Below are 24,669 nucleotides of genomic sequence, written 5' to 3'. Positions count from 1 at the left end.
AGTGGGAAGCATCATGCACAGTTTACGTCAAAGCTATTTTTTAAAAAAAAGACAAGACACTGAAGGTCTGGATTAACTCTAAATTTATCAGTTTAGGTAACCGTGTGAAATTATGTAAACAACCAATGGCTTTTAATAAAACAGCAGTAACAAGCAGATTTAATCAGGAAGGAAGTCATCTGACAACAACAAATCAATGTGTGCTTCTAAAAATGAATTACTATAAACGAAACAGAGAATTTTCCCCATGGAAATATAAAACTGAATTTTTGGAACCTTAACACTTATTTCTACATGTAATTTATGTAATTCTCTAAACACATTTAAATTATCCAAAGATGGCAGTTAATCTTACCACAAAATTAAAAGTAGTACAGTTAAGCGTAATACCTGCGCGTCTGGAGCCTGTGCTCCGCAACAAGAGAGGCCGCGACAGTGAGAGGCCCGCGCACCGCGATGAAGAGTGGCCCCCGCTTGCCGCAACTAGAGAAAGCCCTCGCACAGAAACGAAGACCCAACACAGCTAAAAACAAATAAATAAATAAATAATTAAAAAAAAAAAAAGATTAAGTGTAATAAGTCTTAATAGTATTATGTGTTCCGTCAATGCTTATTTTTTAATGTGTTCAATTCCCCTCCCCTTTAAAAACGGATTAACTCACAATAACATATCAAATAACAGCAACTGATTTATGAGCTGAAAATAGTGACAAGTTCAACTCCAAAGCTTATGCTTTAAACAAGATTCAACGTCTTTTATTTACATATTTATGACATACATTAATGGGTCTTATACAATTAACTAAATCTAATAACAATGGTGACAAGGGAACATAAAAACACAATTCCAAATTTTTGTCAGGTTGAAATACATTTTCACTAACTGAAAGATATGATAAACAAGCAGCCATTATAAAGTTATAGACTGTATGTTAATCCACTTAAAACTGAAAGTCAGCCACACAGCTATTGAAACAATGGGAAATTTGCAAATGCAAATATTACATATACAGGTATAATGCATGCATTGCATCACATTTATTCTCCATCTTTTAAGCCACTTTTAAAGTAAACTGGAATAAGCATCTTAATAATATATGTACATCAAGGCACATTCTTTTCTTGTGTTTTAGGAATGACTTACATGTGATTTGCTTGTATCTTAATTTTACAACTTATATTAGCTTCTAATATTTAGAAGTTTAATTTTAACAATTACAGCTTGAGTGGTAGTTTCCCAGGAGAGAAATGTGGCATCTCCCCGTGGTTATTTTGAAAAACGAGAAAACTGGATAGCTTAAAGAGGTGGGAATTTCAAAATCAAACATACAAATTAATTTAACTCTCAGGCAACTTTTAAAAAGAATTTACTTTTTAACAATTTGGTGGGCCATAATCAATTTCTTTAACTAGTATACTGTAATGAGGGCTGAAGAATTTTCAATATTCTGAAATTACTTGACAATTACATGGTATCCACAGGACCACTGCAGATGTCTATATCGCTATCCTACTTCTAAACTGCAGTTTTTCAACAAAATTGAACAATTAAACATGATACAAAAGCTGCAAACATACCAAACCTAGTTTTAACTTCTTTTTTCCCATTTATTATCTTATGTTATCAAGGAGAAATTTCCCATCAACAGAGTTTAATAATAGCGTTCTTTGCTCATGGTCAATTTACTTGCCTTGAAGGATAGTAGAGTAAGGCTTTAATAGGCATTTCATGCATTTTAATAAATCAGCTATTCATTTAAGGGTTCCCCATATAGATTAAGTACACTGTGCAAACTTGATTACAACATGTAACTCATTAAGTGCTTTAAAATAAAGAATCCCTGACTTTATAAGGGGTTAAAATAAATAGTAAGTCAAGAATCACAGATTTGAAGCATTTAAAAAAATGTAATATACTTATGTATCGCACTAAAATGTTTTATATTAGAATTTTTAATCCATAAACAAGGCAAATGAAATCACAGAACCTCTATATTTTGAGAATAAAAGAGAAGAAAAGCCAATTAGTACAGCCTTTTAAACTCAAAGTATATAATAATGTCAAAATGCAAATGAAACTGTACGGTTTTTAATTTATTTAGTACAGTTCTTTATAAACATTAATTCATAAAAAGTATACCATGATAATCCACTGCCATCAAATAGATTTGTTTTCAATTTCTTTACAGTAAATGGACTTTTCTACAGAACCCATTAGCCAGACAAACCGTTTAGAAATGTTAAAACACCACCAAAACAGCCCAGAGCCTTGACATACAAACTCTAGGCGGACAGCCACATAGCACTGTAAACAAATGTTCTGTGAGTTCAATTTATGTGAGATGTCCCTTCTGTTCATCTCCATTACTACATTCACTCTGTTTCTGAAATATGGGCCACCTCTACTTCAACAGTTTGAATAGCTTCTGCAACTTCAGATAGCTTCTGTCCTTGCTGTTGTGCTAACACATAGTTAACCACTTGCATAATACTTTGGTCAGAAAGTGTAGATACTGACGGACATTCTTCAGTAGCTGCAACAGCTTCGAGAGCTTCCATAGTTTCTCCTGTCACTACCACAGTTTCAAGTTCTTGAGGACCGCTGTTTTCTTGTTCCTGCATATCTGCTGTTAAGATGCTAACAGCATGCTCCACTTGAGTTCCTTGGTTATGAAACTGAAGGGTATCTTTTTCCAGCATAATTTTGCAAGGCACATAATCTCTGTGGAATTTAGTCATATGTTTACGGAGTGTTCGAGCATCTATGTAGGCTTCACTACATACGGGACAGACATAGGGCCGTTCACCTGTATGTGTTCTGACGTGGCGTTTTAGAGATCGGGCATCAGCCCAAGCTACTCCACATGTTAAGCACTCAAATGGCTTAACTCCTATTAAAAAAAAAAAGAAGAGAGGTGTATGTGTGGTGAGGTCCAAGTACCAAAATATATTACAGCTTCCTGATAAATAATGCTTTTCTTTTAAGTACAGTAGCCCATAAACCTTTCTATCTTGACTATGGCGATCTTTTAATTAGGACCGAATGGTTTCTCTTAGAATAAAGTAGATTCTGGATATAATCTCTCTAAAGATGTTCCCATTGATAGAAGTTACTGAGAGACAATCCTGAGATTCTGTGAATAGTCTCTTTTAGCCTTCACAGCAATCCTATAATCCTAGGATAAAAAACCAGAAGCTTCAAGTAGTCCATTCCAGCATAAAAATATTGATATAGAATATTAAGCTCACTAAAACAGGAATCTATCTATACAACAATTAGATAGTCAGGTTCAGGATAACCTCTATCACTTGAATAAATCTTCCACAATATGGGATTAATCTCTTATTAAGGAAAGCGAGATAATAGGCAAGAGGAATGGTAAAATGAGAATCACCACTGGACTGGCTTTTAGTCTATTGAAAGTTATATATATATAAAACTATATGAAGTATAGTTACCTCCATGGTTGTTCATGTGTCTCCTATACTCTCTCAGCTGAGTGAATTTTCTTCCACATTGTTCACACACCCGTTCCAGGTTTTGCTTTGCTCTTCCTTTTTTTCCATGGGTAGCTTTCTTTACATGCCTTCTGAACAATGCCTTTTCATAAAATTCTTTGCCACATATATTACACCTAAAATAAAGGAAAAACCCAAATTATTTTTTCCAAAGCACCAGAACCCATAATAATTAATCCAAGTACATTTATATCTCAAGTTCAGATCCTCCTCAGATTTACCCACCTGTAAGGCTCAGTGACAGAGTGAGACTTCACATGGGAATACCAATCTTTCTTCCAACTATAGCACTTATCACAAAATTGGCACTGGAATGGCTTCACACCAAGATGTTTGTTCATGTGCTGGCGAAGATCTCTAGCTTCAAAGAAACTTTTTTCACATCTGCAATAACAAAGTTCATTCACCCAACTGGATCATCTTATTCTTTTAAAAGAAGTTTCCAAGAAATCAGTATATTCTTGGGTTTCTAGAACTCCACAAGATGATCCCAATTTAAAACAAAAACAACTCTTACTATTCCAATCTTGCTTCAAGGCTGCAGGATCTTAAGTTCTTTTCGCTGCAGAGTACTAGAAACATTTTAGAAAGAATCCTGCACAGCTCCCAAAGGTTATCATAGGTGTTATTATTTTCTGTCTCCTCCTCAGCCCCATCTGATCTCCCTTTTTTACATCCCTGTTCACCCACTCCCAGTCTCTGTCCATCTGCTGGAAGTAGGCCTCACTCTTGACCATAAGGATGGAGCAACTGACTTAGGCCTAGGTCAATCAGAGCACAGCATTCTCTTAGCCACAGTGATTGATTCACAGAAAAGCAAATGCCTTAACCAGATCCAATGGTAGTGAACCTCAGGGATTTTATAGGAACTACGAGAAAAGCAGCTTGACAATTTGGGAGTTGAGAGGATGTGAGGCTGAAATCATTGCCACTGCCTTGTCCATACGGAGTCTCAGAGACATCAAGTGCTAATGAATCTGAAACCAGTTTACATTAAACCATTCAGACTCCTAGACTCGACTTTCATTCAAGTCAGTTTATTTTTTAATTTTTTAAAATAAATTTATTTATTTGTTTTTATTATTGCCTGTGTTGAGTCTTCGTTGCTGCACGCGGGCTTTCTCTTTGTTGCGGTGGGACTACTACTTTTTTGCGGTGTGCAGGCTTCTCATTGTGGTGGCTTCTCTTGTTGTGGAGCATGGGCTCTAGGCGCGCAGAGTTCAGTAATTGTGGCACGTGGGCTCAGCAGTTGTGGCTCACGGGCTCCAGGGCGCAGGCTCAGTAGTTGTGGCGCACAGGCTTAGTTGCTCCGCAGCATGTGGGATCTTCCCGGACCAGGGCTCGAACCCGTGTCCCCTGCATTGGCAGGCGGGTTCTCAACCACTAAGCCACCAGGGAAGCCTTCAAGTCAGTTTAAATTGGGTTTTCTTATACTTGCAACTAAAAATGTATGAATAATAAACTATCTTTGTTTTAAAATAAGACTGATTATAGAGTGACATCAGCATATAGGGCAGAGTAGGTAACTCCAAAAGCCCATCCCTATGTGAAAGCAGTAAACAAATGGGCAAAAACTGTCAGAATCAATTTTATTGGACCTCTGGAAACTAATTAAAAGTTTACAGTGACCAGGTAAATATTTAATCAAGAAAAAAATTGCTGAATCTTGGTAAGAGAGCTTTGTGGCATTTCAACTTACCCTGGCCCCATCCCCCGGCTCCTCAGCTCAGTAGACAGACTGCATTTCTGCTATGGGTTCCTAGTACCAGAGGAACTTATTCTCACAGAACTGTAGTTTTGAGCTATCTGGTGACTCCTTGAAGTTGCCCCTCAAAGGGCTTGCTTGTATTTACCCTAACTCTTCCAGGGCTGAGGACTCGGGGAGGGGTGGGGGGGAGAGGGGAGTAGATGGCTGGAAACACTTACAGGCAAATGTATTAGCCACAGCTGCTGGGGCAAGGAACAGCAGTTCGGTGCAAACAACATCCAAACCAAAAGCCTGGGAGGAAAAGGCTGGAGACTGAGATGTTTTGAGGAATAAGAGCTTTGAAAAACTCTCACATATTCCCAGGAATCTAGAAGTCCAAATATCTGCCCAGTGCTGGGCACATGCTCAGAAAAGACCTGAAAAGGCTCTATACTCTCACCAATGGCTGACTCTGCACAAACAGAAAGAGAAGACCAAGGCAGAATTGTAAACTGCCTGGCTGAGTATTGAAGGCATTCTGGAATTAGTGGTGATGCTTGCACAACACTGTGAATGTACTAAAAGCCACTAAATTGAACACTTTAAAATGATGAATGTTATGTTATATGAACTTTACTTCAATTATAAAAAAGATTTCAGGAGGCTTTGGAAAATGAAAAGAGGGAAAAAGGAATCTGAAGAAGGGAGAAACGAGCAGAGGGCCCAGTACTTCCGAGGAACTGCCTAGGAAGAATCTCTGGCTGGCACCAAGGGACCCTTCTTTCCTACAGTCCCTACTGTAGGAAAGAACTGGTTGCACATTTGAACAACTTCTTTAAATCATTTAAAATGAGTGATTTGTATGGTATAAAATTTGTGTCTAAATAAAACTGTTACATAAATAATTAGGAACATCTAGACAAAAACAAACTGATTAAAATCAAGAGTAAACAAATAACAGTTTAATATTATCTTCAAGTATTCTCCTTTTTCAGTTTTACTGAGGTGTAACTGACAAATAAAATTGTGAGATATTTAAAGTGTACAATGTGGTGATTCAGTATATGTATACATTGTGAAAGGAATCCTCCCATTTGTTAACACATCCGTCACCTCAGATATATATACGTGTGTGTGTGCACGTATAATTACATATGAATATTCAAGTTCCTACTCTCTTAGCAAAATTCAATCATATTATACAGTGTTATCAACTATAGTCACCTCAAATATTTTCTTTTGAAACAACTTACAAATAAACTGAGTAAGAACACAAGGAAATTAGTTGAATGGTTCACATATTAAATACTTACTGAGTACAATGATAGCCTCGAACTTCAGGCTTTGGTTGGTGTTTCTTTAGGTGCTTGCTGAGCCCAGAGCCCCTGTGAAAAGACTTTCCACAAACTGAGCAAAGGTACTTGGACTCTCCTATAAAAAATAAAAACCACGTCACAAATCCAGCAATCAGGTGCTCTTCCAACAGAATGCTTTACGTTGTATTTCAGAAGTTATTGTATCAAGTGGGCACCGAAGCTATAACATTTGGCATCCACCTTCTAAGAACAACAAACTATGTCAAAATCCCTATTTTCTCTCAACTAGAGTACTAGCGAGGCTACTACTACTACCCACAGAATGTGATAGGCTTGCATGATCATCTGGATTATAACAGTGTAGAGTTGTATACAAGTTCAAGAGCAGATTATCTACCCTTCATCGGCCATTTTCCACGTAACTGCTTTAAACACATGAAAATAAGTATACGTGGACTAAAAGTTCTAATAAAATTATAAGCCAAATACCATGTTGACCGTTACATCTGTCTATTGCTTAACTTTTTAAAAGCAAGACCATTTCTTTAGGTGCCTGGATTTAATACTCAGTACACATTTTTCTGCACTGACTGAAACAAAATTTTTACACAAGTAAGATAGCTCTAAAACTAGATATAAGAACAACTTTTAAACTTTACTCTCAAAAAAAAACACACAAAAAAACAAGAAAACCTTTACTCTCATTAATAAAAAACTGCACACATACAGTCATCTTACAGCAGAATCAATATACTAGTAAATAGTATATAACATGTAACTATGTCAATATAAGTTTCTCATTACCTGTGTGAATACTCATATGTTCCTGAAGACTCCGTTTGGTAACAAATGACTTAACGCATAGTTCACACTGGAACTGCTTTTGTGATTGATGGAGACTCTGGTGTAATTTTAGACCGTGCTTGTAGATGAAAGTCTTTCCACAGACCTAAGAGAGCACAGGTGTTTAAACCAGTAAAACAGAAAAAGAGATAAGGGCTGTTTCTGAAGAATGAGGATACAGAATCTAGTATGCTATTTTAAATTAAAAACTTAAATTATAAACAAAAATGACAAAGTTAAAGTTGATACAAGGGCCAAGGATTTTAGCTGGTTGATCATCTTCTGATTCAGTAGTTAACAAATATTGCTATTTTTCTTACACCCATGAGATCACTGGAAGAACTCAAAACAGTACCCCAAAGAACCTCATACTGTCCTTTGTGAGACTGGTAAACAATATACCTTATATTAAAAGAGACATGGGAGCTTAATCAAGAACAATATACTCAATTCCTGCTATACCAACTAGAACAGTGCTTCTTAAACTCTCTATGATGAAGAGCCAGTTTTTTTCTTTCCCCAATCTATTAGAGAGAGATTTTTGTTAAACACGATGAAAATGTCACAATATCAAATTGCCATGACAGTTTCTACATGCCTACTCTCCATCTTTGCACTTATCTTTTATGGACCACACATTTTGAGTAGTGCTACACTAGAAGACCAGAGGCCCAATTAACACTTAGTTTTTAAATATATGAATAAAATGATGCTTAGGACTTGGCTTCAAAATAACTGAAGGGAGGGGGAAGTAAGGGAGTGAGTGACAGTACACATAAAATACAACTGACCGGGGCTTCCCTGGTGGCGCAGTGGTTGAGAATCTGCCTGCCAATGCAGGGGACACGGGTTCGAGCCCTGGTCTGGGAAGATCCCACATGCCGCGGAGCAACTGGGCCCGTGAGCCACAACTACTGAGCCTGCGCGTCTGGAGCCTGTGCTCCACAACGAGAGGCCGCGATAGTGAGAGGCCCGCGCACCGCGATGAGGAGTGGCCCCCGCTCGCCGCAATTAGAGAAATCCCTCGCATACAAATGAAGACCCAACACAGCCAAAAATACATAAATAAATTTAAAAATATTCAATAATAAATATTTAAAAAAAAAAAAATACAACTGACCATAGATAACCAACAAGGACCTACTGTATAGCACAGGGAACTACACTCAGTATCTTGTAATAACCTATAATGGAAAAGAATCTAAAAAAGAGTGAATGGATGAATGAATAAATGAATAACTGAATCACTTTGCTGAACACCTGAAACTAACATTGTAAATCAACTATATTTCAATAAAAATTTTTTAAAAATTAAAAAAACAATCCCACGATTGACCATGTGTTGATAACTACTAAAGCTGGGTGAAGAGCACATGAGGGTTTATTCTACTCTCTCACATTCTTTTTTCTTATAATACGAAGCTTAAGAAACGAAAGAGAGAGAGAAAAACATTAAAAATTTCACTGGTTCCAAAACCACTTATTAATAAAAATAGTGGGTCATCCTTATATGCAAGGCTATAGGTGCTACTAGAAATTTTTCACTGTTGCAAATAGCCCAAAGCTGGCTTATCACAGGATTCTTTACCCAGGAATCACATTTTGGCATTTAGTCTTCAGTTCTAGAGAAGGACACATAGCTTAGGCAGAATTTCTGCTAAGATGTGTTTAACTAACAGGTTTCTTCCCAAGCCAGGTTGGTCCTACTGAACGTTAAGGGATGACTGAGATGATGAATTGGTTATTCTCACCCAGTATCACTCTGAATCCTAGCAAGTTTCCCGAACATCCTAAATAGATTAATTTCAAGTTACAACTTCAGACAAATTAAAGAACAGAACTGGGAATCACCCTTGACCTAGGCAACAAACTGAAAAAGTTATGGACTTCCTGTGACATTTTACAAAAGTGATGTGACTCCAGAATCAATCAGTCTTATCACCGGTTATGTTCCAACCTTCTTTAAATAACAAAATAAATATAATGGCTTTACCTGGCATGCATGTGGTTTTACCCCTGTGTGCTTTAACATATGTATTCGAAGAGAATATAATTTAGGTAATGTCCTTCCACATATCGAACATATAAATTCTCGTTTGGTTCTGCCCTTCTCAGACGATGATCCTGATGCCTCATTAGATGCAGAACTGGAAGAGGATGAAGTAGGTGCATCTTTCCTGGTATGTCGAATAAGGTGTGCTCTCAAGGAGGCACTGTACTGAAACTGTTTCTTACACAACTAAAAGAAAAAGTAAACAAAATTCTGCCTGAATGTATTTCCATCACAAATGTTAAGTGAAAGTCAACTCGTACTTCAACTTTCCATATCTTTGTTACAATTATATATCACTCAATAAACATATATACTATGTAAAAGACAATATGCTAGGTACCACACTATAGAAATGAAAGGGACAGACCCAGCCTCTACTCTGCAAAGGTTTATAATCTAACCACAAAAACAGGATTTATATGTAAATAGGTGAAAGATCAATACTTAAGAAGAGGGAATAATCAGAGTATAAGGAAAGGCGTCATCACCGAGGCTTGGGTCTTGAAGGAATGGTAAGATACAGACAAAGACAAGAATACTATTATTATATGAGTACTAACAGTTGTTAGGAAGAGCAAAAATAGGGGCTGGAAAAAGTAGGAAGATAAAACTGTGATAGTGCTTGGGTTTTACCCTGTACTTGTTGAGTACTCCTGAAAGCTTCTGTTCTTTATTTTAAAATCAGAGTTATATATAGTCATGATCTACAAAACTTTTTTTTAATAAATAAAACTGGCCTTTTGGTTCACTACCTCTACTTTTTTGACTCTTTCTTAATGATTATCTCTGTAATTCTGAGTAATATGAACAATAGGAAGTGACTCTCTCCTTTACCTCTCCACTCTCTACACGTACATGATCCTTCCCATTACCATACTTTCTCAATACAGCTTTATGATCATTTTGATGAGATCAATTTCAGTGCTTAATTATTTGGATGACGTACATGTTATTACAGCTGGACCATACAGACAGTATGATTCTCTTTCCTTTTGTTTCCTTTTCTGTTTTATTTCTCTTTGTATTTACCGCTAATTCATCATCAAACCTTTCTCTCAACTGTCTACTGAGAGAAGGTTTAAAACACATCACCTTGTGGGAGATCGCTGTCAAAGCACTATGTTGGTGTTCCAAACTGGGGCGGTTGTTTCCCCCACTTGGACTCTACAGATTGGACCCCATGTTTCCCGTTTCCCATGTCTTGCTCATTTTAGAGGAATACCTCTGCCGACAGCTTCCTGAGAAAGGGAGTTCGGGAGGTAAAACTTTGCAGACCTTGCATGTCTGAAACTGTTCTTATTCTACCATCATAAATATAGTTTGATTACTGACTCCAAGTTAGAAATCATTTCCTTTTATGATATTAAAGATATTGTGCCTTTGTCTTCTAACTTCCACTGTTGCTGCTGAAAGGCCTGAAGCTATTCTGACCCTTATCCTTTCTCTCTTGTAATTTATAAGATTTTCTTTGTACCTTGATTCTGAAATTTCACAATATATCTTGGTATAGATTTATTTTCACCCATGATTCTGGACATTCAATGCACTCTTTTAACAAGGAAACTTCTATTTTCAAGTTCTCAATTTTTTTTCATTGCATTAATGATTTCTTTCTCTCCATGCTCTCTGTTTGGAATTATCTGGATATTAGAAGACAACCTAGACCAATCCTCTAAAATTTCTTTCACTCCCATTTTTACCTTGTCTTTTGCTTTATTTTCTGAGTGATTTAGTCAATTGTATTTCCTAACTTTTCTGATATTTTTATATGTGTTATTATGTATTTTACTCCTAAGAAAAACTCTTCTGTTCTCTTGATGTGTCCTTTTAAAAACACAATACATGGTTATTGTTTTATTGATGTAATTTTTAAATTTATCTCTAATATAAATCATAGTTTGTGGTTTGGGTTGTGTGTGTGTGGGGGGGAGCTTTGAGTTTTCTTCTAACTGCATAGTCTTGGATTCCTCAAAGTTGTTTTTTTGCTTGAAATATTTGTCGTGAGTCTGTATACCTGATGTCTATTCACATTTCAAAATAAGACATTTAAAAACTGATTGGAACTTGTGTGTAAGCAGAGGAGTAAATTGTCAACCACAGGCTTTAATGAGCAGTATCTTTAGATCTTTTGTTATAAGACTTCGGATTTCTCACCTTTAAGAAATCCTTCTATTTTAAGATTAAGGGTTTGGTTGTTAACATTCTGGAACTTGAGTAGGGAAAGAGAGCTTGAAAAGATTCAATATTCAGTATATACGTTTTTACATTCCCTTGTTTGGTATATAGTACATTCACCCTCACTATTCATAGTGTTCCCTAGAGCAGTTGTGGGTTTTATCTTTTTCAGAGAGTAGAAGATGGATCTTTGGCTGAAGGCATGGTGGTAGCGATTTACTTACTTCTTTTTTTTTTTTTTAAATTATTAGCATCTTTAATTATTATTTATTTATTTATTTATTTATTTATTTGGCTGTGTTGGGTCTTCGTTTCTGTGCGAGGGCTTCCTCTAGCTGCGGCAAGCGGGGGCCACTCTTCATTGCGGTGCGCGGGCCTCTCACTATCGCGGCCTCTCTTGTTGTGGAGCACAGGCTCCAGACGCACAGGCTCAGTAGCTGTGGCTCACAGGCCCAGTTGCTCTGCGGCATGTGGGATCTTCCCAGACCAGGGCTCAAACCCGTGTCCCCTGCATTGGCAGGCAGATTCTCAACCACTGCGCCACCAGGGAAGCACCATACTTCTTAAAAAGACTTTCTAGGGACTTCCCTGGTGGCAAAGTGGTTAAGGGTCCGCCTGCCAATGCAGGGGACTCGGGTTCGAGCCCTGGTCCAGGAAGATCCCACATGCTGTGGAGCAACTAAGCCCGTGTGCCACAACTACTGAGCCTGTGCTCTGGAGCCTGCAAGCCACAACTACTGAAGTCCGCGCACCTAGAGCCCATGCTCTGCAACAAGAGAAGCCACCGCAGTGAGAAGCCAGCGCACCGCAACGAAGAGTAGCTCCCGCTAGCTGCAACCAGAGAAAGCCCACGTACAGCAATGAAGACCCAACGGAGCCAAAAATAAATTAAAAAAAAAAAAAAAAAAAAGACTTCCTAACAACCAGACTCATCTCTACTTTCAAGGTAGCTAGTACCATTAATTTCTGAGCCTTTTGGTAGTTCTGCAATACAATTTGGATTGATTCTTAGCTTTCCACACTGAAAGCCTGGGAATGAGCCCTTTCAAATCTGCTGAATCAATGACTCCATCTAGGGACTTCCCTGGCAGTCCAGTGGCTAAGACCCTGTGTTTCCACTGCAGGGGGGTACGGGTTCTATCCCTGGTCGGGGAACTAAGATACCGCATGCTGCACGGTGCAGCCAACAAACAAAAAACACTCCATCTATTTATCAGAATCCAGAATTTGGTTGCTAAGGTCTCCTGTTCTTTTTGCCTTTCTATGAGCTTTTTAAAAAGATCGTTTTACTGTTGTCTTACTAGGGTATCAAGAAGAAGCAGAGGTAAACATTTTTTGGCAAGAACATGACATGTACAAATCAGAAGATAACTCTTACGGCAATATAAGGGAGACAGAGAGAAGAGAGAACACAAATGGCAGGATAATAATGAAGCAGTAAATTGGATTCTATTTATAATGAAGTTAGAGCCATCTATAATTAGCTTTCCAGATACTTACTGGACACTTGTAATCTCTAGCTCTTTCATGTTTCAGTATGTGCTTTATAAGAGCATATCGTCTCTGAAAAACCATTCCACATTCCCCACATTTATGGGATGCTTCTTCTTCGGTATTCTCTTTAGCATCCCTTTTTGGTTGTTTCATCTTTTTTCCTCTTTGAACTAATTTCTGAGCCACCTAATTAAAGAACAGAAAACACAATCTAAATAAATTAACTATCTCAAATTCACATTATCTTAATATTGGTATTTAAAACGTTAAATTGCTTTCCTGCATCCACTCCCCTTCCCCCCAAGATAATTATCACCATAAGTATAACCGCAGAATGCTTTCAACTTAAAGCTAAAACTACAAAGGTAAACTCTTTTTTCACCTTACCTGTTGAACTGCTGACTTGGGAATGGCTTTCCGTTTCTGCAGCTTCTTCTCCATTCCTTTGTGGAGTCGGATATATCCCCCTTCGTTAACAGAACGCTGCCGAAGCCTGCTTCTGTAAGTATCATCATCATCGGGACTATGGTCTGTCTGTGCTGTCGGTTCAACTAGATTTTCCTGATCTTTTAAAGACTGGCCAAGGTTCTGCCTATGCTCTGAAATATCTTCAGCACAGATATCCTCTGTTGCTGTATCATTTCCCATATTACTGTTTTCTGGAGAGCTACTGATTACATTCTCTTTTGAAAGCTTAGGATGAGTATTAGAGACTGTGTCATCTTCTCTGCTGTTTAAAGTTTCTAGTTCTGTCTGGCTGTTTTTTGTTACTAAATCATCAGACTCCATTTCAGTATGGGAATCAGTTACACAGCCTACAGGTGACAGAGCAGCTTCGGTCTGTGAAGAAACCTGGGGCTCAGGCTGTTGTCCTAGCTCTCCATTCTGCTCTGGCAATTCTCCATTCACCAGCAGTACAATTTCACAATCCCCAAGTTCAGTGGATAAAGTTGTTGTGGTTCCCTCGTTGTTAGCCACAGGAGGTGCTGTACCTCCATTTTGTTCTGGTAAGTCCTGTGTAGATGCAACTGTTTGTACCTCACCCTTCTTATATACTGTTAGCTGCTTCTCTTCCATTAGTTTATGTACACTTTCACAGATTTCTAAAACTTCTGACATGAAAAGATGACGAGCCAAGATGGCTACATCAGCCATGCTACAGAAGTCAAAACTTAGCACAGAAGTGTAGGCAAATTCCAGTAAAGGAAGGAAGCTTGCCTTACAAAAGCCTATGTGAAACAAGAAAGATGAAAGACAAAAAAGTCAAATCACCACTAAAACACCTTGTAGAAACAATTACTGTATGATTATGACAATATAAAATAGAATATAAAGGCAAATATGACCATTTATTCTGCAATTAAATATCCTGGATTTGTTTTGAGTTCTGGTTGCTTATTAAGCCTTGACTAACTAATTTCTATGAGCCGAGTCTCTCAATACCTAAAATAGAAAATAATATCACACTTACTGCCTCAAAGAGTTGTTGTAAGGCAGTCATTTTCAAACTGTACTCCTTAGAACCCCGGGGGTTCCTCAAATTCCCCTCAAGAATCATCTGCTGGAGAATGGAGGGTAAAAAAAGAGAGGGAGGCAGGTGAGTAGGCAGGGTTCAACCAACCTGTCCCCTAACCTCACTGCAGTAAGTGTAGCTGTATATTTTAATAACAGAAGTCCATATAAAAATTTGATTGTGAACAGAGGGTTCTACTACTAAAAACTTTAAAACAAGGTCTACAGCAGAGGGTCAGCAAAATGTTTCTGTATAGAATTAGATAATAAAGATTGCAGGCCATAAAGTGTCTATTGCAACTACTTAATTCTGCCATTGTAGCTGGAAAGAGAAGCCATATATTATAATATGTATACAAATGGGCATGGCTGTGGTGCAATACAACTTAATTCAGAAAAAGGGAGGGAAAGGAGGACTGGCGGCCTTTGGGTTATAGTTTGCTTATCTTTGTTCTAAGGAATAAGACAATTACTATACAAATGAGGTATTAGGTTCTCATTTTATGTGAGAAAATAAGATCAGTTTATTTCTAAGTTCTCAGTACTTCACTTTCAAAACCCATTTTTAATATTCACATGATTCAAAAATCAGAAGATTACACAGTGATAAGTCGAACTCCATCTCCATAACCAGAATGATTAAGAATTTGTACAGATTTTTAGAGTCTTTATACAGTCAAACAAATACTCTTATCCCTCCTTCTTATAGTAGGTGTTATACCACACATATTTTTCTGTGCCTTGCTTTTCTCATATAATAATTTATCTTAAGAGATCTTTTATTAAAATACAGGGAGCCAAAGCAACCTTTTAAAAACTCATGTTTGGGAATTCCCTGCTGGCCCAGTGGTTAGGACTCTGTGCTTCTGCTGCAGGGGGAATGGGTTCAATTCCCGGTGAGGGAACTAAGATCCCGCAAGCCATGCAGCATGGCCAGAAAACCCCCAAAACCAAAAAACTCATGTTTGCTGTGTTTTTCAGTTTTGACTCCAGATACATAAAATGTGGTCCTTTTACATAGGCAAATAGTGGATAAACAAGTAACAAGCATACAGGGAAACCTTAAACTGTGAGATCTATTAGGATTCAGGTTGAAAGCTGGGGAGACTACACATCAACATGACCATCATAGCTAATTCAGCCATTCCTAGGAAAGCCGATATCAAGCAGGCTGAGGTCATATTAATACTGCTACAAATTATGAAACCGAGTTAAATAAGGTTGAGGTAAGAAAGAATATTTCTTAAAAAAACAACAACAACAACAACAGATACCAACAAAATAATGTATTTTGGTCTTTTACCTAGTACCTTTTTAATTTCTAAGTTGAAGTCATAAGAAAAATTTTCCATGAAAGAAATAACACTACTCCAAGTAACTTTAAATACCAAAAACCATTTTTTCCCAAAGATACAAGTCAAATGTTTACTGTAAAATGCTATAAAACACAAAAGAAAATAAGAAGATAAAAAAATCACTCATAATCTTACTGCCACAAGATAATTTTGGTATTTTGTTTTTACTCCTAGTCTTTTTATGTACACTACCTACACTCTGGAAAACATTTTAATCAAAATAAAAGGGGCGGGACTTTCCTGGTGGCACAGTGGTTAAGAATCTGCCTGCCAATGCAGGGAACACGGGTTTGATCCCTGGTCTGGGAAGATTCCACATGCTGCAGAGAAACTAAGCCCGTGAGCCACAACTACTGAGAGCCTGCACTCTAGAACCTGCGAGCCACAGCTATTTGAGCCTGCGTGCCACAACTGCTGAAGCCCGCGTGCCTAGAGCCTGTGCTCCACAACAAGAGAAGCCACTGCAATGAGAAGCCTGCCCACCGCAACGAAGGGTAGCCCCCGCTCGCCACAACTCGAGAAAGCCCACACGTAGCAACGAAGACTCAATGCAGCCAAAAATAAATAAATAAATAAATAAATTTATTTAAAAAAAAAAAAAAGACATGACACCCTAAAATTCCTAGGAAAGAACATAGGCAAAACATACTCTGACATAAATTGTACCAATGTTTTCTTAGGTCAGTCTCCCAAGGCAATAGACATAAAAGCAAAAATAAACAAATGGGACTTAAACTTACAAGCTTTTGCATAGCAAAGCAAACCATAAACAAAATGAAAAGACAATCTATGGAATGGGAGAAAATATTTGTAAGAGATGTGACCGACAAGTGCTTAATCTCCAAAATATACAAACAGAGCTCACACAATACAACAACAACAAAAACAAACAACCCAATCAAAAAATGGGCAGAAGAACTAAATAGACATTTCTGCAAAGAAGACACACAGATGGCCAATAGGTGCGTGAAAAAATGCTCAAGGGACTTCCCTGGTGGTCCAGTAGCTGGAACTCCACACTCGCAATGCAGAGGGCCTGGGTTTGACTCCTGGTTGGGGAACTAGATTCCACGTGCTGCAACTAAGAGTTTGCATGGCGCAACTAAAAATCCTGCATGCCACAACTAAGACCTGGCACAGCCAAATAAATAAATAAATATTAAAAAAAAAAAAGAAAGAAAGGATGCTCATCATTGCTAATTATTAGAGAAGTGAAAATTAAAACTACAGTGAGGTACTACCTCACACTGGTCATAATGGCCATCATTAAAAAGTTTACAAATGGGAATTCCCTGGCAGTCCAGTGGTTAGGACTCTGCTCTTTCACTGATGAGGACTGCTGGTTCGATCCCTGGTCAGGGAACTAAGATCCCACAAGCCATGCAGTGCCACCCCCCCGGCCCACCACCAAAAAGTTTACAAATAACAAATGCTGGAGAGGGTGTGGAGAAAAGGGAACCCTCCTACACTGTTGGTGAGAATGTAAATTGGTGCAGCCACTATGGAAAATAGTATGGAGGTTCCTCAAAAAACTAAAAATAGAGTTGCCATATGATCCAGCAATCCGACTCCTGGGAATATATCCAGACAAAACTATAATTCAAAAAGATACATGCACCCCTATGTTCACAGCAGCATTATTTACAATAGCCAAGACATGGAAACAATCTAAATGTTCGTTGACAGATAAATGGATAAAGATGTGGTACATATATACAATGGAATATTACTCAGCCATAAAAAAGAATGAAATAATGCCATTTGCAGCAACATGGATGGACCTAGAGATTATCATACTAAGTGAAGTAAGTCAAACAGAGAAAGACAATACCATATGATACCAGTTTTATGTGGAATCTAAAATATGACACAAATGAACTTGTCTACGAAACAGACTCACAGACATAGAGAACAGACTTGTAGTTGCCAACGGGGAGGGGGAGTGGCAGAGGGATGGAGTGGGAGTTGGGGGTTAGCAGATGCAAACTATTATATATAGAATGGATAACAGCAAGGTCCTACTGTATAGCACAGGGAACTATATTCAATATCCAGTGATAAACCATAATGGAAAAGATTAAGAAAGAATGTATATATATGTATAACTGAATCACTTTGCTGTACAGCAGAAATTAATACAACATTGTAAACCAACTCTACTTCAATAAAGAAAAATTTGGTTATCAGGCAAAAATATTGCGTTTTTGTTTACTGAGGTACAGTGTATGTACAGTATTATATAACTTTCAGGTATACAACATAGTGTTCCACAATTTTAAAAGGTTATACTCCATTTATAGTTACTATAAAATATTGGCTATATTTTCTGTGCTGTATAATATATCCTTGTAGTCAGGTGTTCTTTAAGAGTAGTGTTGAGGGACTTCCCTGGTGGCGCAGTGGTTAAGAATCTGCCGGCCAATGCAGGGGACACAGTTTAAGCTCTGGTCCGGGAAGTTCCCACATGCCATGGAGCAACTAAGCCCGTGTGCCACAACTACTGAGCTTGTGCTCTGGAGCCCATGTGCCACAACTACTGAGCCCACGTGCCACAGCTACTGAAGCCTGCGTGCCTAGAGCCCGTGCTCCACAACAAGAGAAGCCACTGCAATGAGAAGCCCGCGCACCACAACAAAGAGTAGCCCCTGCTCGCTGCAACTAGAGGAAGCCCACGCGCAGCAACAAAGACCCAACACAGCCAAAATAAATAGATAAATTAATTAATTAAGTAAATTTAAAAAAAAAGTAGTGTTGAGCAGGCACCACTGATTGACTGCTATTGACTATTTTACAACTCTGTAAAAATTAACTTACAGAAAAGTAATTGCAAATGCAAATGAAATGTGAAAGATTAAGAAGCTTTTTCTATCAGGGTAGGAAAGATAACTCCAAAACTTACAGTTTATTTCTCTATAGGATATTAACCAATCTATTAGCAAATTCATTTTGAGCAAATTCATTCCTCTGGTTGAAAGACAATATATACAAATCTTTTCTTCAGAATTCTATTAGAAGCAGTTTTAACATCTTACTGGTTTCCTAAATTAATCATATAAAACCTTGTACTATAGTATTTGCATAAAAGTTAGGTTTTTAACATTTAAAAAATTATGCTTTGGCATAGGGCTTAGTAAAGTTTTTCTGTAAAGAGCAAGATAAGCAAATATTTTAGGTTTTGTGGGTCACTAGTTTATGTAGCAACTATTCAATTCTGCCCTTGTAAGCTCAAAAGCAGCCACAGACAATATGTAAATACATGGATGTGGCTGTCTCCCAATAAAACTTTATTTACAAAAGCAGGCAGTGGGCCAGATTTGGCCTACAAGCTATAGTCTGCCAACTTCTTTTTTTAAAAGTCAGTAAACCTCTAGTAAAAAAAATTTAGAAATGAGAGAGAAGGCACAAGGAATGAAAGAGACAAATCTACAGTCACTGTAGGCATTTAGAAGAGAATATTAAAAATTTTGTGCTGTAATTCCTTGGCAGTCCAGTGGTTAGGACTCTGCGCTTTCACTGCCGAAGGTCCAGGTTCAGTCCGTGGTCGGGGAACTAAGATCCCGCAGGCCGCACGGCACCGACAAAAAAAAAAAAAATTGTGCCAAGAAACTTGAAAATTTAGATAAAATGGACATATTATGGCAAAACTTTCTACAAATTACTCAAGATGAAATAGAAAACCTACAGAATAATTCCCTAACCATTAAACTTGTCGAATTAGTAGCTAAAAATCTTCCCCCAAAAGTCCAGTCAATTTTAGCCATCATTCTACCAAATATTCAAGAAACAAATAATTCTAATCTCATAGTAACTACTTCAGTGCATGTAAAAAATTGGAGGGAATACACAATTTATAAGACTAAACCAACTCTGATATCAAAACATGACAGAAACAGTGTGAAAAAGGAAAATTACTCATGAATACACTTGGAAACAGGCTAACAATATTAGCATTCTAAACCAAACACAGTAGTTTGTACAAAAGATATATTATGACTAAACTGGATTTATCTCAGGAATGAAAAATTGAGTTAACATTAGTAAACCAATGTAATTTCCCACATTAACAGAATGAAATAAATAAAGATGGTCTCAACGGATACAGAAAAAGTATGTGGTTAAGTCCACACCTACCTATTTCAGAGGAAATTTCCTTAATGTTAAAGGGGGTAAAGGGTAATCTATTTAAAACATTCACCAAATAATATACTTCATGGTTAAAAAAGAAAAAAAAGCATTCCCATGTCTTTCTTTACCATGGGAATAAGTGAACCCTCTATCACTACCCCTATTTAACTGCTGGGTTTTTTTTTTAAGTCCTAAACGGCACTGTAAAGTGAGAAGAAAGAAGTTCAAAATATAAGGACTGGAAAGGTAGAAAAAAAAAACAGTACTATTAGCAGATAATATATTAATATATTCAATATTTGTTTTATATGGAAAATCTCAGAGTATAGATAAATGTCTGAATGACTAGTAGTCATTCAGACATTTATCTATAGATTCTTTGTTGATTCTATATACAGTACTACTATATACAGTACTACTATATACAGTACTCTATATACAGTACTACTTTGTTGATTCTATATACAGTACTACTGTATATAGAATCAACAGTTACCAAAAATAAATCATAAATAATATAATTTTAAGAAAAAAATTATAATAGTATCAAAAAGTATAAACTACCTTAGAATAATCTAACAAAAGATGTGTGAGACTTTTATGGAAAAACCTCTAAAACTTTATCAATTCGATGTAATCCCTAACAAAATACATTTTTCTTCTTTTTGTGGAAGCAGACAAGCTGCTTTAATAGTTTATATGGAACAGCAAAGAGTTATGAATAACTAACACCCACCTGAATAATTAAGGTGGGAGACTTTCATTATTATAAAGCTAAGGTAATTAAGACCAAGCAATAATATTGTGGGAAGAGACAACCAATAGATTGGAAAAAAGCCTATAATCAGTACCAAACATGTGAAAATGTGTTTTTTAAGAGAATTTGCATGGCCGATGCGTAGGAAGAGAAGGGAGTTTTCACTAAATGGTTCTGAGACAAAATGGGAAAAAATGAAATCAAACACCTATCTCACACCATCCAAAAAAAATTCCAAATAGATTAAAAGTTAAATAAGAAAGAAAAACTATAAGACAGTATATGAAAATATCTTTACGGCTGAGTAGGGAAGAATTTTTTTTTAAAGCATAAACAACATAAAGGAAAACACTGATGAATTCAACAACCATTAAACTAGGTAATTAGAAAACAGATGGAGATTTTATCTTTTTTTTATACTTTACACATATTTTACAATTAGTCTATCTACTGAATATTTAAAAATCAAACAAAACTTTTAACAATGTCTACTTCACCTGCTATTGGTTTACACTATATTTCCTGAACAATATATAAAAATAAGCATATGGAATGAAGAATAAATGAGATATTTTGTTGGAATAATAGGATGCTGTGCTGCAGTTATTTTGGAGACATTTCATTTGCTATTATAAGCTGCTGAGAAACTGGAAAAGAGCAACACACACTCTTCTTTCTGCTTCAGATACATGAAAGATAAGGAAAAAATTCCAAAGCTAACGCATCAAGACTACACTTGTGATAGGTTTTATTATTCAGATGGCCCAGAATAAGATGTATTTTCTCCTCTGAGTCACCAAAGTAAATATCACAAATCTAGAATGTAATGCAACTCTATGCTCTGTAAAAGTTTTTGTTCACCACTGTATCCCCATAGCCCAGGCCAGTTCCTTGCACACAATGGATGCTTGAGAAATATTTTTTAGTAATTAAACATATAGCTACTGTTAAGGAAAAATATATGAATTTGTCTTTCCAGAGAAGGTGAGTTTTAACAGTATAAGGTAGAAAAGGATCAGTGGTTAACTAGGTAAGTATTTATATACCTGGATAAAGTCACTTTTTTGTTTCAGAAAGAGGAAATGACATTTCACACAGTGGTGTCAGTAATTCAAGAGTTACAGCAAATTAATATTATGAGGAAATGTATAAATAAGGTTACCTATTTTAATGCTTCCTAAATTTTCATTTGTTGACTCCTAAGCCAATACATAAATTCTAGTGAGGCCAAAAGAAAGTCAAATTATCCATTTACAATAATAACAACAACAGCAGCAGGCCCAAAGAAACCAAAAAACCACACCTGGAATTCTGATTATTCTATATTGACAATCTGATTATCGAATCTAATGAATGACGAATATTAATCTTAAAAAATGAAAAACAACAGACCTACAGAAGTGCTCTACAATTTCATGTTGCACAACATAAGATTCAGGCAGTCAATTTTAAAGTAATATATTTACTTAGTGTAATAACACTGGTGCAATTATGGATTTCTCTCAAACTGTTTTTAACAGTGTAGATCCCAGAAATTCTACTACTGCTACAATCGTCTCCCCTAACGGGTAGTGACAGGAAATGACAGCCTTTTCATAACTCTATCTTGGAAACCCTACTAAAAGGGAGGACCTGACAGTTCAGCTTAGTCTGTTCTGTAAGTGGGCTTCTCCCACTTGAGCATAAAACCTGAGTTTGTAAGATATACACACCCCTCTTCCAGTATATACTTATGAACAAAAAACACGAATATCAGAAAATTCTTACCAGAAAGATCCACCACTGCCTCATGACTGGAAACAGCTCCTTTCTCAATAAAAAGATCTCGAAAATATTCGCTATTAGCTGACAGAACAGATTTATGAGCTTTGTACTCTTCTCCTTCAATTAACAAAGTAACATCACAGAACTGGTTAGAGAGTCTCTGTTCGTTCAGCTGTTTTAAGACAGCCTGACAATGTTTTGGAGAAGAACGTTTCACCACTCCTTTGGTGTCAACCTATCAAAATAAGTTTGAGACCAAGAGTTGCATTACATATCATCTGTATTTTTACCCTTAACAGAATTTAAAACAAGACACATTATTCCCTTATAAAAGATTCCACTAATTAATATGAAGAAATAACCTGATATTCTTTATTACCTATGTATTTAAATAAAAAGATATATTGTTCTCACTGTCTTCTGCTATGTTCATTCTACTTGACCCAATGAAAATCTGCACCTCACTTCTTGCTGCCTCCTCTTATTAGTCAGAAATTTATTTGATGATATAAGAAACGAATGCAGGCAAAAAACAAAGACCTAGTCAGCTTAATTTTACCTTGCTGCATGACCCAGAAACTGCTTCCAGAAATGTATTCTGTCTACCTGTACCAATATACTATTAAAAAGAAGAGAGGAGGAGTAATTAACAACAAACCAACAAGTTACATTCTGATGAGAAGAAACAACAGGAATATTTATGATTAAGGAAGAGGCAGTATTAGCAAACTTTTAGGGCATGTAACAACATGACAATGACAGTGCCAAAAGGAAAGCAGTTTTAGTGGTTTCAGAAAAAATTCAGTTAAGACTATAAATACTAACACACTAGTTACAAATGTTAAGCTGAATGGAAAGTTCCACTTACAAATACAAGTTCATGTTTGGATACTGGCTTCTTTTTTGCAGGCTTGGAAGCTGTAGTTGGAGGCGAAGTAAAGTTGCTCAGGTCATCCTCTGATTCATTACTTTCTTCTCCAGATTCAAGGTCTAGTCCCAATTCTTCCAACATTTCTGAAGTATCTGATATAGGACGGGATCGATCTAGTTTCTCCTGGCATTTGCTACACTGTTTAATGTAATCTTTGACTTGCTTTAATATACCTACAATGAAACAAAAATTAACTAGTTAAATTTAATACTGCTCTCATGTGAAAACTGAAGATTATACTGTTCATTATTTAATCTGTGTATACTAATGTATATTCAAGTGCATGTATACAGACACACACATGCCCATAAAGTATGTAGAGTGAATTATTTAGAATTTAAGATACATTTTTTTTCAAAGATACGCTATAATGACAATTTGTCTCCATGCCGAGGTAGACTGTTTTGTTGTTCACTCTTAGTTGCTCATTTACTCACTGTACGATTATGTAGCACCATCCATCTCCATGTGAGTTTCAACTCACTCGTGCAATAGGAACTATATGAAATTGCCAATATTCAACTGTTTTTGACCTTCATAAACAGTAATATAATAATGTGGTTCACGCTAATAACTCTCCACCTTACTAACATCAGGCTTCACCATGCAATTAGCTTTGGTCAATGGAATATGAATGAATATGATGGATGCCATGTGTCACTAGAAGCTTTAAGAAGCAATGTTTCCCATCGGTTCCCTGACTTATGTCCCCTCTGTCAAAGAGCAGCATGTCCCAGATGGATACTGTCCTTTAGCCTGAAATGTAGATGAAAAAAACAGGTGGAGCCAATCTGCAACCTGAAAAGGACCACATCCAAACTTGTAATGAGTGTAAAATATATCTCTTGTCTTTGAAAGCTATGAGCTTTTAGAGTTTTATTAAATAACAGTATACACAATCTATCAAAAGTTGATTATACACGAGCCACTCATAAAACCCTATTTTGAATTTCAACTTTCAACTCAACATGCTGGGATGGGGTAGGAAGCAGGGAGGAACACTTTACACACACTCCCCCCTCTCCATCATACTTGTAAGGGAGGAACAATTAATTCCCATCCTACAGACAAAGAGAATGAAGCCCTAAGTGATAACTTGTCCAAAGTCACATCTAGTAAACTGCATAAGTGGGCCTCC

General features: G+C 36.8%; 1 protein-coding gene across 3 annotated transcripts in view; it reads right to left on the bottom strand.

Annotated features, from left to right (window-relative positions):
• Window positions 1-728: 728 nt before the first annotated feature.
• ZBTB11 (zinc finger and BTB domain containing 11) overlaps window positions 729-24,669 on the bottom strand; it is a 29,505-nt gene continuing 5,564 nt past the window's right edge. For all 3 annotated transcript variants that reach the window (XM_082460325.1, XM_082460326.1, XM_082460327.1), the window contains exons 2-11: window positions 23,469-23,704; window positions 22,604-22,835; window positions 13,475-14,316; window positions 13,094-13,273; window positions 9,359-9,604; window positions 7,327-7,471; window positions 6,520-6,637; window positions 3,745-3,903; window positions 3,460-3,635; window positions 729-2,891 (exon numbers count right to left, since the gene is read on the bottom strand). In XM_082460325.1, coding sequence (XP_082316451.1) covers window positions 2,374-2,891; window positions 3,460-3,635; window positions 3,745-3,903; window positions 6,520-6,637; window positions 7,327-7,471; window positions 9,359-9,604; window positions 13,094-13,273; window positions 13,475-14,316; window positions 22,604-22,835; window positions 23,469-23,704 — 2,852 coding nt within the window. In that variant the 3' untranslated portion in view covers window positions 729-2,373. The remainder of the gene's footprint in view (window positions 2,892-3,459; window positions 3,636-3,744; window positions 3,904-6,519; window positions 6,638-7,326; window positions 7,472-9,358; window positions 9,605-13,093; window positions 13,274-13,474; window positions 14,317-22,603; window positions 22,836-23,468; window positions 23,705-24,669) is intronic.

This window comes from Balaenoptera physalus (genome assembly GCF_965194825.1).
Source record: "Balaenoptera physalus genome assembly, chromosome: 4".
NCBI lineage: Eukaryota > Metazoa > Chordata > Mammalia > Artiodactyla > Balaenopteridae > Balaenoptera > Balaenoptera physalus.
This window is presented reverse-complemented; position numbering and strand designations above follow the sequence as displayed.